Raw genomic sequence first — 15283 nt, 5'->3', positions numbered from 1 at the left:
ATCCTGCTTGTTGTCTTTGTTTCTGTCCTTGGAGCACATTCTGAATCTTATGTGGTCACAACCCATAGCTGGGGGATAAGTAATGAAATTCTCAAATAGCAGACTTGAAACACAGAAGGGAGATGCCTGGTACTTTCAAATCCTAGGTTATGAAAAAGAATCTTCTTAAATGGTTTACTCTCAGTAGCTGGAAATTGATATGTTCTGGTCTCTGCAACCTAAAGATCTAGATCAACTTTATAAATAAAGTTCTCATTATCAGCTACCTTATAAACATGGCAAAACCTTTATCCTTTGGGATATTCTTTTATCTACAGTGTTTTCTGAAAGAAAACTTGAAAGAAGAACAGCTCATGTTTCCTTCCTCCAGACATTTAGCCTTGTTTTAGAAACTTTGCTTCTTTAGTACTTACCACACTGCTTCAGATGCTTTCCTAGAACAGCGCAGATGAACTTGAACCCACTGCCATCCACCCATTGTGGAGGTCAGCATTATCCCTGTGAGTTAGGTGGTGTGGCAGTACATCATGCTTTTAAGAGAAAGGGAAGGCAAGCCAAGTGGTGTAAGTAGGGCAAATCTGTCTGGGTAGACCAGCTATGTACTTGACTATGCTTTTGGTCCCACACTCCTTACCTCAGGTTTTCAGTAGCAGAAACAAAACTTCAAGGCTAAATGCAGGTTTGAGAAGAGCTGATCAGAGCTTCGTGTAAGTCATAACTACAGCAAGGCGGCCACTCCTCAAAAAAATTGTTACTTTGTGCTTTATCTGATATGAGAATCTACACTTACATGCTGGGCTTTGTGATTCCCTGTAGTTAGTGACCTGGCATGCAGAATCTCATTTCTGGTATTTTCAGATGAGATTATTGTGTATGTTATTGATAAATATATAGAAATCCTTCTGAAGGTGGAAGTATCTATATTTTTATGAGCATACTGTGACTATTTTGAAATCTCTGTATTTTAATTCATTTTTCTTTAAGACTGCACCATAATGAGACAAGATTGCACATCTGGTTTATTTTCAAAGCTCATGCAATGTGGTTGCAAGCAAAGTGTTGAGTGTCATGAAGTTCTGAGTTATTAATTCTAAGCCATAATGACCACTGTTTAGTCATCTGCACCAACTTGATGGTTGCAAATGCCAATTTACATTTTTCATTTTTATGGATCCCCATAAATCATTTTTCTTCTCTCCCTCTGTCTTAAAATTGTTAGCTTGATTTTTGGAGCTGATTCCTCTCTTTTATGTACTTTAAAAGGAGTAAGGGTATGCAGAGTATGGCGGGGAAAAGTCTTGAACTGCATTTACTATAACATTGACACTAGTGTATTCCCAGTCTTTTCATCCTGTTGTAATTCAGAAATTCACAGAAAAAAAGAAGGTATCGCACTGCTGGTGTCTAAATACCTTAAATTTAAGTGTGCACTACAAACAAAGAGCAAAAAGCTAGAAGTGATTTTTTTTTAATTACTCATTTTAGAATTGACAGAACTGTTAAATAGAGGAAGTAGCAGATTGATAAATGTGCTTTAGAATTTTTTTCTCTTTATGATAAAGATGTTATGATACCGTTATTATATAACTCTGATCTTGCTGTCTACGACAGTGGTGGAACTAGAGCTGACTTTTTTAAATAACAAAAAAAACCCCAACAAAACAAAAACCCCACAAACCCCATAACATAACCAAACAACAAAAAAACCCACAACACACTTTGCAAAGCATATAAAAATTCTGTCAGCAAGAGACCTCCTATCAAAAAAACCCACCGGTCTTGTAATTACCATGTTTTTCTCTGGTGCTTACTCGTGATACATACTGTGGAACGAGTCTGATGAAGTTTTGATCTTTCCAGGTTGCTACTCCAGGTGTTAAGCAAGGACCACCTTCACAGGCAACACCTCAGCAGCCAGCAATAGCTGACAAGCAGGCAGGTCATGAACCTGCCTCTCCACGAAGTCTTCAGCGCTCAAGGTATATTGAAATGCTTACCTGTGCTGTTCTCTGCTTTTGCTCTGGCTCCAATGTGTGTTGTATGTGTTGCAATTTGTGGATTCTTCTTTCCTATTTGTTGAACATGGGATTTAACTCCGCTGCTGCTGAAAGATTGCAGCTAATTATCTTTGTGACAGAGCTAATTGTGGAAGGTTCTTCATTTTAGGACCAACCCTAGAGTTTCATTCACAGAAGCAAGATGAAATTAATATCTACCCTGTCACCCTGGAGTCAATTTTACAGCTGATTCCCTGCATTGTGATTTCTGAATTTGAAGGTTTTGTTTCTTTCTGTGCAGTTACAGAATTAAATGCTTTTACTCTGTGATTTGCTTAGCACTAGTTGGTTTTGGTGTCTTGCTCTAGTTTAATTTGATTTAAAAGTTAGTAAGAACTTATGTGTATCAGATGATTTTCTTCTCTAATGAAAAACATGAACTGAAGTAGGTTTCACAAATGCTTTTCTTGGCCAGACTTTTTTGTCAATATTGCAAGCTTATTCACATGGTACATGATAAGGAGCATTCAGCCATGAATTTACAAAGTGTCTGTCTGAATTTCTCAGTTGGAAAGATAGATCTTTCATTGTGTAGGATGCTATGCACTTTATCATAGCGTTTCCAAGGACTGTAACCAAAGATTTCTCTTAATTTCCTTCTATGATGGAGCCATGGTTAGAGCTGTGCCTGGAGGAGCTTGCAGGTTGACATTTAAAAAAAAAAAAAAAGTGCATCAGGTTGGATTCCAGTAAATCTACAAGGTACTGCACTTAAAAGATAGATTTTTAGAGTGGCTGAACAAGATATTTGGTATGATATTAAAAAAAACAAACCAACAAACCCAACATTTTTTCCTTGTCAGCTTACTTGAAACTACATGGTGGTGCTTTGCAGGTCACAAAATAGTGAGGTCCTTTTATCTGCCCTTATGAGACTGACAATAAAGGGGTGTGTCATTGATGCCCTAACTTCCTGTTGGATTCGTCCACTGTGTTGCTTTTTGGGGTTTTTTGTGGCAAGAGGGGGTGGTATTTTGTATTTGATTTGGGGGGACTGGGGTGGATGGGTTTTTTGTTTCCTTGGTGGTCTTCTCCCAGTGACTGGCTTCACTGGAGAAGCTGTGGTATAGATCTGTTTGAGGGTATATACAGAAGGAAATGAAAAGGTTTTGAGTGTTTTATGTTTTCTGTGTTACAGATGCTTGATTCTGTGTTTTTTAGTAGATGTACAACCTATAAATAATTTTCCTCTATGGGTAGAATAAAGACATAGTGTACTAGATCCAGTCTCCAGTGATTATGTATGGTGCTTGATTGTTTAAATCTTTCTGAATTACAGCACAAAAAAGTTATACTTGTCAACCAGCTAAACCTTTTTAATGAGGAGACTAGACCTTTTTTATAAGAGCAGTGAGATTTTGAGGAATAGCTCTCAGTCATAGACTCTTTTGTCCTTGACTGATCACCAGTTACCCATATGAAATCTTGCTAAGGAAGGTGATTATATTCTTGGAAGCACTGACCATGGCCTGGAGCCTGTGAAGTGATACTGGTAGGCATGTGGCATGCTAGTCCAGACACTGCACTCTGTGTGTGTCTCCCTCTTTGCTTTATAGAATTTATTACTCTCACATAACCTTTACCCCATCAAGTTCCCCTTACGGGATCTGCTTGCCATCTGCAAACCATTGCTCTGTTGGGTGTAACATTTTGCTGGAGAAGGGAAGCTGAGTTTGCCTCAGTACTTGTCCTGCTAAAGCAGAGGGATTATGCAGGCAGCACTGTCTCGTGTTTGAGAGGACGTGCAAAAGGCAGTGAATAAACAGGAGAAATGGAGAAACAGTCTAGTATCAAAATTACTGTTGATAATATTATTTAGTACCCTGTATCTCAAATTTCTACATGTTTGTGACTGTGGTATCCAGTTTCTTTCTGAAGTGTCTGGTTTGCAAGAAATGGAAGATAAAGGAACAGGTGATTTGGAAAAACCTGTGCATCTGGTGTTTCCTTCTACTCAGTGCAGAGGAGTTGAATTAAAACTGACTAGCTCAGATGTGGATTTACTAAACTGTAAAAGATTTCCCGTGTCCAGGTAGTGTTTGTGAATTGATACAGAAGAGATTCTTCCTTTGTAGGCTGTCAGTCTGATGGATTAGGGACTTCTCTCGGGGCTAATTCTACCTTTACCTTGAACTGTTTTCTTAGGAATGAACAGTTAAGCAACCTGAACTGTAGACAGGTGGTCCAAAGAAGGGGCTCTATAAATTAGTTGCATTTTTCTGAACCTTAAATGCAGATTCTTTGTTGAATCTGCATCAAGTTGATAACACATATCGTGAATGTTTCAGTCATGTGAGTTAGGAAATTATTGCAATGTAGTCATACAGAGAGTCATTTTGTAAGAAATTATTCTAAGCACATGGCATGAATTATTGCTGATTTAAAAATGTAAGAGTTCTTCTATAGTTAATAGCTTCATCAGGTTACTAGCTTCTCTTTGTTTCCAGAAAATATCCAGAATATATTTCCTGTACTTTTAAAAAGTGTAAAACTGCTGCAGAAGGAGATGTTCTTCCCAGTTTTTGTAGGTTTTGTACAGATTTTGTAAGATTTTGTAATTTGTAGTAGTGTATCTCAGAACCATCCTGTTTTCATGCTCTTGTACACGTGTTTCTGTCTTTCTGTAACTATTCTGTTATCTGGGCCATAGTCAGTCTTTTTAGGTGTTCCAGAAGCTATGGTATGTATTTGTCTTTATTGAAGCATTAAAAACATAGCAGTTGCTTGAAATTGTCTGTCATTGCTGCATTCGTAGCTCCCCCTGCTGCTAACATAGTGCTAAGATATTTTGTGACAGTGTATTTTGTTCATTAGTAAGGTACAGCTTCGTTTTTGAGAAACCCACAGATTTTATTTATTCTTCTGAAATGTTTCTAACGTGTTAGTGATTTTTACTGATGAAGTAGGAGTGAGAGAAGCCAGATTGATAAATGGAGAGGAGGTAATTCATAGGGGAACTTTGATCCTATTAGAAATAAGGAGTAAAAGAGCATTGAAGGTGATACCTCAATTCTACATGGTTAATCAATGTAGCCATTCTCTGTACCATCAGTATGCTGATGCTATATGAATACACAGAAACAGAATAATTCAGGTTGGAGGGGACTTCTGTCATCTAGTCTAACTCCCAACTCAGAATAGGACTGGCAAGTTTGAATTGCTAAGGGCATTGTTTAGGTGATTTTTTTTTTTTTAATCTCTCTGAGCATCATCTTCTAATGCTTCACTACCCTTATGGTGAAATGACTAACTAGAATTTCTCTTGTACTAACTTGTGTCTCTGCCTCTTGTCCTGTCACTGTGCATATCTGAAAAGAACCTGGCTGTCTGCTCTCCCCATAGGTAGTTAAAACCAGTAAGAAGATCCTTCAATCCCCCTCCCTCAGCCTTCTCTTTTTCAGACTGAATAAGCCAGTACTTCTATACTCTACTGACATGGCATGTGCTTCAGCCCTCAAGTCATCTCTGTGGTCCTCTGGCAGATTCCTTTGATGTGGCAGTTTAGTTCTTGTCTGGTTTTTGGCTCCCCACTACTCAGTGCTTCAGGTACTGTGGATCTCATAAACTCTAAAAAGGGGAGGAATTCTTTCTTAAGCCATGTTCTTGCTAATCCAAGTGCTTGACCTGCTTTGACACAGGGATACATTGCTGACTGAAATTCAGTTTGTCCACCAGGATCCTCAGATCCTTTTCTGCAAAGCTGCTTTCAACCTCTGTACCTGTGGGGTTGTTCCAGTATTGTTGCACAGGGTTATTCCACCTCAGGTGCAGGACTTTGCATTTTCCTTTTTTTGAACTTGGTTCCTGTCTGCCCATTCAGGTCCTTCTGAATAACAACCTATCTTCCAGCATGTTGACTGCTCCTCCCAGTAGGCTTCATTTTCAAACTCACAAGATACACTGTGTGCCACCATCTAGGTTTTTAATGCAAATACTAAACAGTATAACCCTCAGTATCCTGGCAATCAAGGGACAGCACTAGTCACTGGCTTTATAGTGGTATTTGTACAACTGACTGCAGCCTTTGAGTCCAATAGTGAATTAATTTTTCCATCCACTTTATCCATGAAATATGGGCTGGGTAAGTGAACTCTAAGAATGAAGTGAACTCTTGGCTCTAAGAATACTATGGGAGATGATGTCAGAGGCCCAAGTAAACAACATCACTGCTTTCTCCTCTTCTGTATCCTCTGAGCAAGTCAGCTCATAGAAGGCAGTGAGGTTGGTCAGGCATGATTTCCCATGCCTATGGGAAAGAACCTATGCTGGTTCTTCTGTTTGTTTGTTTGTTTTTGGTTTTGTTTTGTGGGGTTTTTTGTTTGGTTCTTTGTGATTTTGTGGGGAATTTCTGGGTTTTTTGTTCCTTTTAGCCTTTCATATAGCTGAAGCATCTTCCAGGAAAACTTGCTAACTTGCTTCATAAGTATCCCAGAGACTAACATCAGCTGGCCTGTAGTTCCCCAGGCTCTCATCTTTGTGCACCCTGAGGATGACTTTAATGTTTGCTTTTTTCCCCCATCATCAGGAAACTTGCATGCTCACCATGCTGCTTCAAGATGATGCAGCATCTGAGTTATGCTGGAGTGTATCAAAACCCTGTTTGCCCTTAGAGGTACACCAGCTAGTAGCATGGAATAACTGCTCCTTCCTCTGCTGTAGGTAATGCTTTACTGGCACTGGCACTCCTGATGGGCTTTGGCATGTGGGATGTCTGAGGACAGACCATACCTGTGAAAACACAGGAAAAAAAAATTACCAGCTGTCTTGACCCGTTTCACGTCCTTTGCTTCTAGGTTTTCCTGCCTTCTAAGAGGGGCAACACAACTGTTCCAAACCTTTCATTTATTCCTGATGTACAACCCTTGCTGCCCTTCACAATTTTGGCTAGTTTCAATTCCAGCTTCAAAATCTAAATGGCATTTTTCTCCTAATAGCTGAGCATTTCTGCTGTTAATCTTTTGCGCTTGTAAGTGGTTTCGAAGTGGTTGAGGTGAAGAGGACACAGCCTCAAGTCCGAGGAATCCTCTCCTCTTCCCTCAGTTCCATCATATATTCACTTTTGCAACTTCTGAAATCAAGGAAAGTTTATGTATACAACTCTAACAAAGCTGCCTGCCAAAATCTTTCTGTGTATATATGTGGGTTTTGGGTGAGTTTTTTTCAATTCTAAGCTTTTAACGGGTTTGAGGAAAACTGAAAGGAATGAGGTTTAAGGCTTCACTGTAGAGCAGCATGCTGTATGTAATTTTTTGGCTGTTTGTTTGGAAACCTGCTGTAGTTCTTTGCAAGTGTGAGTGATGAGGATAAATAGCTGGGCATTGAACAGTAATGATAGTTGCATTATACTAGGATGTTTGCTTAAGGGGATAGGCTCAGTGATGAATTAAGATTCCTCTCAAATTAGTTTTTCCTTTGGATTACTTTACGTCACTTGCAGACAAGTAGTAAGAAAGTTTTAAGAAATAGATGGAAATTATGGCCTGTGTTGAAAAGCTGCTCCCAGTGAGAGAGTGATTGTAAACTTAATATTATGCATAATAGCAAGGTACTTACATAATCAGTAGTGTTTCTAAGTACAGGTAGTGCCAAAGAACATTCTAACTGAGGTACCATCACAGTTACGGTGTTAGTGATGTTCTTTTGTCCTGCTCAAGGTTACTGCTTCCTTTGTCTTACTGGAGAAAACAAAGCAGTCTGGTTTTGTTCTGAACTGCCCTTGCCCATGTTTACATCTATAAATAGTGGTACTCCCACCACTTAGCAAAACAGAACAACAGAGCCCCCTCTCTGTTGGTGGGGTGGGAGGAAATGGGAGTGATTGATTGCATTAATGCTGGTAAGGGAAGTAAGAGTGTAGAGGCCTTGTTTGTACAAGGAATGGGGAAGCAGAAAAGGCCATGTACTGAAATACCAGCTTCTGAGCTTCCCCACCAGGGGTTATGTACCACTCCCAGTGCAAGTTCTGGTTTCCTAGAAGTGAGATTACCTGGACAGCAGTGCTCGAAAGGAGGTGAGCCCCACATTCTGATCTTGTGTTTGATAATGATGATGTGCCAAATAGCAGTTTTTCTGCTGGTGAAAATGGCAGTGGAATTATCCATTACTGATAATATGGAGGCCGAAGAACAGCCATGAAGTCCTAGACACAGCACAACTGTGCAGGTGCAGCTCTGACAGTTGTGTCAGATGTGGTTCAGTCCATCTGAAATGAAGGTGTTGGGTTCATGCTGGCCCTTATACCTGTGCTTCTGGACACATGGAAGGTAAATATAAGTATCAGTGTTTTTTTTATATTTTAGGGGGGCTTGTGTAGCTGGTTGGGCTTAATATTAGGTGTTCAGGTTATATATTCTAGCTTCATTGAGAGAACTGATCCAGCTGAAACAAAAACCCCTCCTACTTTACCTAGAGAACTTAAAACCCAAGTGAAAGGTGGAGGATGAACATTTGCTAGTTGGGAGCATGAGGGTCTGTGTGGATTAGTTAGTCAAATGAGTTTACAAAAGATTGACCTAGGTGATACCCATCTTTTTTAGTCATTTCAGCAGAAATAGACTTTATTTATAGAGACATGGGATTCAGAAGAAGGAACTCTTAGGAAGCCCCCTCCCATACATGAAGTGCGTAACGAGGTAGAGAGAGATAGTGTTGTTTACACTCAATGTTGCTTAAAGCAATGGTTGGAATACGTTACAGATAATATAATTTTGAGCACTGTGGATGGCAAGAAACTGGTATGCCAATATCAATGTGAGTTTTTTAGTAAAAACTGTTTTGATCAAGAACTGTAGTTTCAAAGTAGATGTGGAAAAATTGTAGGTTTGATTCATCGTACAATATATATATCTGCTGAACATGTCTCTGTGCATCTGTTCTGCTAGAGCTTAACACATCAACCAGAAAAATGGCAGTGTATTATTTTCCAGTAAAGCAGTCAAGCTGGTAGCTCTTTTCTTGAGCACTTTGAGGATGGACAGTATCACAAAGTCACCTAGGTGTCTGTGTTTTGACTTTAGTAAATGGTTATACTCCTCAAAAAGCCCATATGGTTATATTTTTAAATCTTGACATTAGGCTTTGTACTTAATGATTACTGTGACACTTGTTGATGCTCTGTTGAATAAAAGTGTTTGACTCCATCTGATACATGGAAGAACATAAATATATGTATTCTCTATCTAAAATATAGATACAGCTTATGTCTCTTGAACAGCTATCACAGTTAAACAAAAACACTAAACAAAACAGAACCAAAAAATCCTCCTGTTACGTTGTAGCGCTGAAATGGTTCCCATACAAGTAGGAGACCTGTGGAAAAGTGGCAGAGGTTTGGTCTACCAGAAGTATTTACTTGTGATTTAACTGCTTTATGTATTTTTGTGGCTAGAAGCAATTAATTTTAAGTTAAGTTCTACCCATGTTTTTTTAATGCCTGCTTTTTCTTTTTTTTTTTTCATCTAGTAGTCAAAGAAGCCCATCACCAGGTCCAAATCATACCTCCAGCACTAGTGCATCAAATTCAACACCTGCACCACAGAATACATCTGTACGGCCCACTTGCTCATTAACACCCACGCTAGCAGCACACTTCAATGAGAATCTTATAAAGCATGTTCAAGGCTGGCCTGCAGATCATGCAGAAAAGCAGGTGAGTACAGTTTGCTTTGTTCTCTGTGAGACTGCAAAACATGTAGCTTGAAGTCTTGTTTTCTTACACAGGTATCCTTTCCTAGGAATCAAAAGTATTTCAAAAAACCTCAGTTCTTGGCCTTAGCCAGCAAAGAGAGAGAAATTAGGCCAGGTCTGTCAGTTTTACATGTGATTGCCATTTAGCAGTTGCATGTTTTCTGTCTTGGTTAGACTACCAGCACTTCTGAAATTGTCTCACATAAATAGTTATAGCTGTTTTCTTACTGTCAAAGTAATGTTAAAATTTACAAAGAACAAAAATTTCAACAGATTTTTATAATGATATTTTTTTGTTACGTGGAAAATGTTACAAATTAGGTGACAAAGCTGAACTATTTGGGGCTACTCTGTTTGAGTCAGAGTTTTTACCTTTACAGAGTGAAAAAGGAACTCTGCTTTGTTCTTTGTACCCAGGTTTTAAGATGATGTAGAGGGCTCAGGCTGAATTCATACTATTTTTACATCATGGGAAATGTAGTGGAATTGCCATCAATATTTTATAACCAGCAGCATGAAACCTGTCCTGTTGTGGTAATGCAGGGAAATGGGATGCCTGTCAGCTGCTTGGAATGTATTACTCAAAGGAACCGTATTGGTTGAGTCTAGTTCAAGTCCTTTCACAAGCAACTCTGTCTCACACAGTCTGCAAGGAATATTAATCTTACCTAGCACAGTTTACTTTGGTCTTATGAAGAGCAGTTGTATGCTGGCTCAAGCCACTTGGAGCCTTTTGGGTAGTAATTTGCAGGTCTCAGAAGTGCAGACCAGACTGATAGATCTGTTTGGACTCAGTTCTTGCCTCAAGACACACCCATCCAGCAGTGCTGTGACTACAGCCAGTTGTTTCCAATTAATGATTCAAAATCCTCACCTTTATGTGTAACCATTGCAGGCATCAAGATTACGTGAGGAAGCCCATAACATGGGAAGTGTCCATATGTCAGAAATTTGTACTGAATTAAAGAATTTAAGGTCTTTAGTTCGAGTATGTGAAATTCAAGCAACTTTGCGTGAGCAAAGGTAAGTGTGTGCTCTGATTATTTTCAAGGTGGTTTTAGAACTCCCATTTTGGCATTGTTTTGCATGAGCTGTTATTTACTGATTACTTTCTATCTATGCTAATACTTGCCAGCTTTGCAAGTTGCTTCCCTCTGTACATTCAACCTGCTTCTCACACTCAGACCTTTTAGTCTCCAGTGAATAGAACCAGATATATAACCTCTATGTATTTTCACTTTTCAGATACATTAGTGCACTAGGAAAAACTGATTAACTTGTCAGTAATTCAGCATACATCTAAACTGTGTGTCTATACATGATGCATAGATGACATAGGTACATATTTACATGCTTTTTATTAGTCTTAAACACTATGCTTTGCATGAGATGTTTATTAGGTTTAAAACCATAATAAGCCTGAAGATGTCTCATTGATAATCACAAGCTAAGGAAAATTTAAAGCTTGTTACTTAGGCAGGAGGTGTGTAAGATCATCTTGGGGTTCTTTAGGGAGACATTGATTAGAGTAAAGTAGACTTCTGCTGCCTGGGTTGCCATTAGAGGGTGTCTAGTCTTACAAGACATGCTGAAACTTTTCCTCTGTAGTCATGATCTTAATCTGCTTCATACTCAGTTTTTTTTATTGGATGATGTTATCCTGTCTATTAAAGTCACACTACAGTTAGGATGCAGTGATTCTGATTTACTGTCTTAAGCTGCTTTAGTAGTGTTGCATGCTGTTTAAACAGCTAGCCTTATCCTAGAAGCTCTTGCTTTTTGGCAATTAGTAGAACAATCCTTGTAAGCAGAAGTCAACTGTAATGTATTTATAAGTCTATCCTAATAAAGAATCTAAAAGTCTGTTCTTTCCAAAATTTTATTTTGTAACTACATGGTATAAATTACAGTTTCTATAGAATATTTAATTAGCTGCTTAGTTTCTTAGAGATTAAATAAAACCTTTTAAGGTTTAATTTCTGTCTCTGGGTGCACATTTGATCTGAAGTAACATGTCAGGTGTCATTGTTCAGCTCACTAAATAGTACTTTGCTTCATGTACACTGTATCATTAAACTATCAATGAATAATGACTCTTATGACTTTGAATCTGTGATAACACGTATCTTTTTGCTACAGTCCCGAAGTTGTTGAATAGCTGGCATAAGTAACAAGTTGGTGGGGGAAGGCTTTTGCAAAGGATGTTATTATCAAATAGAATTGAATAATGCTATTATTTCTGTACTTCGGAACAGAAAAAATTGTTTAAATTTGTTCTAGAAGGGAACTTAATCTGTGGGCAAAGCAAGTATATTATTTTAACTCTGACAGCATGTCAAAAGGCACTTGCCATTGACTGATATGTCTAGGTCTTTTAAGTGAAATTCTTTTTCAATGTGTCTGTCGTAGTAGTTTCTCACATAATTTTTAGTAGAAAATTAATTTTTACTGAAAAGTGTTCTAAAAATCTGCTGAAATGGATGCTTTTTCCTGCTTCTATTGAAGTTGCTTTGGAATTTCTCTAATGTTTATGTGAAACTTCAACTTTGCTTTTGAAGATTTCTTAAATTCATTCACATGTTTGCATTACACTTCAGTGTCATGAAATTTTGTAACAAAAATCATTTAAAAATCTTGGAAACAGTGTGTAAAACCAAATGTTCATTTATCACAATAGTAGTTCATGTCAGTTTGGTAGAAGAAGAAAAATTTAGATGGGAATTTCTAGCAATATAATTGTGTAGCTATAGGTTTTTTCCTTAGATGTTTTTTAATGATGAAATATTTTGAGATTGGAGCTAACCATAACTAGAGACTAACTCTAGAATGAACGGTTATTATACCAGCCACAGAACAAAATAATGGAAAGTTAAGTGTTGGAAGGATAAGTTATTCTTGGTATATTTAGTTACTCAACAGAAGACTCTTCCATTGTCCTACTTTTTCTGAGAGTTGGATTCAAGTGAAGGAGTTTAAATGTAACTGTGTATCAGTCAATAAAATACAGCAAGTTCGTTTTCTGAACAAAGGAATCGAGTACTGCTGGTCTGTGCATCTGCATACAGTGTGTGTAGGTGATCAAACAGATTTGGAATTCAATTAAAATTTATTAATAGAGATAAGGAGCTTGACATTGTTTACTGAAATTGTAGAAATAGTTTTGTAGATACTTATTCAATATGTCTGTGAAATTAAAATTTTTTTACTAATGTAATTCTTTTCTCTTACAGGATACTATTTTTGAGACAACAAATTAAAGAACTTGAAAAGTTAAAGAATCAGAATTCCTTCATGGTGTGAAAAGTTATAAACAATTGCACATGGTTTTGAGTACAGGAACTATTAAACTGATGCCCAGTCTTAACACTTTTGAGCTGCATTTGAGTAGACTTTGGACCGTTGAGCTGGGCAGAAAATTGACATGGGGAAGGGGACAGGAGGGAGTCAAATTCAGGGGAAAGATACAAGAATGATTTGTAAAACCCTTGAAATGTAGATTTCTTGTAGATGTATTCTTCACGTTGTAAATATGTTTTGTAGAGTGAAGCCATGGGAAGCCATGTGTATCAGAGCTTAGACATCCAAAACTAATCAATGCTGAGGTGGCTAAATACCTAGCCTTTTACATGTAAACTTGTCTGCAAAATTAGCTCTTTTTTTTGTTTTGTTTTGTTTTTGGGTTTTTTCTTTTTTTTGTTCGGTTTTGTTTTGTTTTTTTTTTTAGTTAATTTATCATTCAGAAATCTTGCATTTCCTAAAATTCAATGCAAGCGCCAGGCGATCTGTGTCTAAGGCTGCAACAATTTGGGTAATGTACAAAATATTGTGAAACAACTGTTTCCACACTTGCACCGAATCAAGAGCAGTGCTTCTTCATTTCTGTTTTACAGAGAAATGTTTTTCATTTTCTGTGTTCCATTTCCCTGTGAAATCCTAAACCTGATTTTATCAGTTTTTTGATGCTTCTAATTTTCTCTTTTCTTAAGGCACTGTTGCTATGGCACTTTTTCTATAATCTTTTCATTCCTGTGTACAATAGCTTAAAATTGCAGTGATTGAGCATAACCCACTTGTTTGTATAAATTATTGAAATGTATTTCCATTTGCACCCTGTAAGAATGGACTTATAGTACTGCTGGGCATGTGTGCTGAAAGTACATTACTTGCTCAAATATAAGGAAATAGCCCAATGAACATGTTAACATGGTTGTGGGAGGGGAAAGAGGAAAAAAAAAAAAAGCTAGTCAGATGTGAATTGTATCTGTTGTAATAAAAATGTTTAAACAAAGAAACACTGGTTTTCATTTCCTTTGGTCAACACATTAAAATTTGATCTGTTTGGGGACTCTTTATTAGAACTGTTCTTGTTGAACATTTTTTGTACTTAAATAATTCCTCAAGGGAGGTTTTGTTTAAAACTTGTAAACAGGAAAATGTGTATAAAATATTTAATGAAATATAAAATTCAACAAGAATTATTTCAGACACCTCCCCAACAGTTGTCCTATGTTAATTCCTGGTTTACCTGTCTTGATATTATGACATTTCATTTGGAAGGATGTTTGTGTTGTAGCTAACTTGTTTAAGTCTGGTGCTGACTGCTGTTCTTAACCATCACAAAACGCTGAATTTGTGTAATTGGAGCTACCCACCGTTTGAAAATGGCGGCAAAGCTCAGCTTTGTATATTGTTTCCTAAAGTATATTAAAAATAAAAAAGAAACTATTGCTACTACAAAAAAATGTGGCTTTTTCTTTGTTAAAAAACAACAACAAAAATAGTGATGGCAGTATTAGTTTGCTGTTTCTGGAGGTGTATGTGTTACAGTAGCCAGTTAAAGATTGTAGGTGATGAATTAAAAAAACCTTCATAATAAAGGTGTTGACGTGATGCTACATTTTTTGTTCCAACAAAATTCTGTCTTTCAGCACCAGAAACATTGTTTGATTTTTAGTTTCTTTTGTGTTCAGTGGGCTGAGACTGTTTTTTAAAATCAGTTTTAATTAGTGGAAGCTGAATGCTCTGTCCAAACAAGACATTGCAAACTCAGCAGTTGCAGTTGAAGTAACAACAAAGTCAGAAGTTGGGACAGATTAACTTGTAATTGTACCTCACTTGTTAACCTAGTATGTGCTGTTGTGTTTCATATCATACAGGTGTTTGATTTTCCTCATAAACTGGGAGTAGAGTAATCTTGAATGAGTTATTTTAACATGCATTGTTTCTGCAGGTTTAGAGACCTAAGGCCAAGTGATGGAAGGCTTCCTCACACTCATTTGCCTAACATCCCATTTCTTGTAATGCTCATGGTCTTGAGGCTGGCCAAGAGTAGTGCAGTAGCATGTGAAATGGATGAACATACAGGTCTTCTTTCACCAGTGGCTGTCCTTAATTCTGGTAGTCTGCAGTTTAGTTACTTGATGAGACAGAGATTGCCTCTGTCTTAATAGATGGTAGGCTTTTCCGTGAACTTACTTAGCTCCCTTTTGGTTCATATATTGCCTTCTGTAACATCCTGTACCAATGAACCTCACAAGTTA

At 37.6% G+C, this 15283-nt stretch overlaps 1 protein-coding gene across 2 annotated transcripts in view; it reads left to right on the top strand.

The window, feature by feature from the left end:
- Positions 1 to 14224, top strand: part of WAC (WW domain containing adaptor with coiled-coil) — a 54655-nt gene extending 40431 nt beyond the window's left edge. The window contains exons 11-14 of one of the 2 annotated variants that reach the window (XM_030444377.1): positions 1861 to 1979; positions 9519 to 9705; positions 10639 to 10766; positions 12974 to 14224. In XM_030444377.1, the coding sequence (XP_030300237.1) occupies positions 1861 to 1979; positions 9519 to 9705; positions 10639 to 10766; positions 12974 to 13043 (504 nt within the window). In that variant the 3' untranslated portion in view covers positions 13044 to 14224. The remainder of the gene's footprint in view (positions 1 to 1860; positions 1980 to 9518; positions 9706 to 10638; positions 10767 to 12973) is intronic. The other variant, XM_030444376.1, reaches the window with a different exon arrangement.
- Positions 14225 to 15283: the final 1059 nt, after the last annotated feature.

This window comes from Calypte anna, chromosome 2, assembly GCF_003957555.1.
Source record: "Calypte anna isolate BGI_N300 chromosome 2, bCalAnn1_v1.p, whole genome shotgun sequence".
NCBI lineage: Eukaryota > Metazoa > Chordata > Aves > Apodiformes > Trochilidae > Calypte > Calypte anna.
The sequence above is the reverse complement of the archived record's forward strand: the minus strand, read 5'-3'. Positions and strand labels throughout refer to the sequence as shown.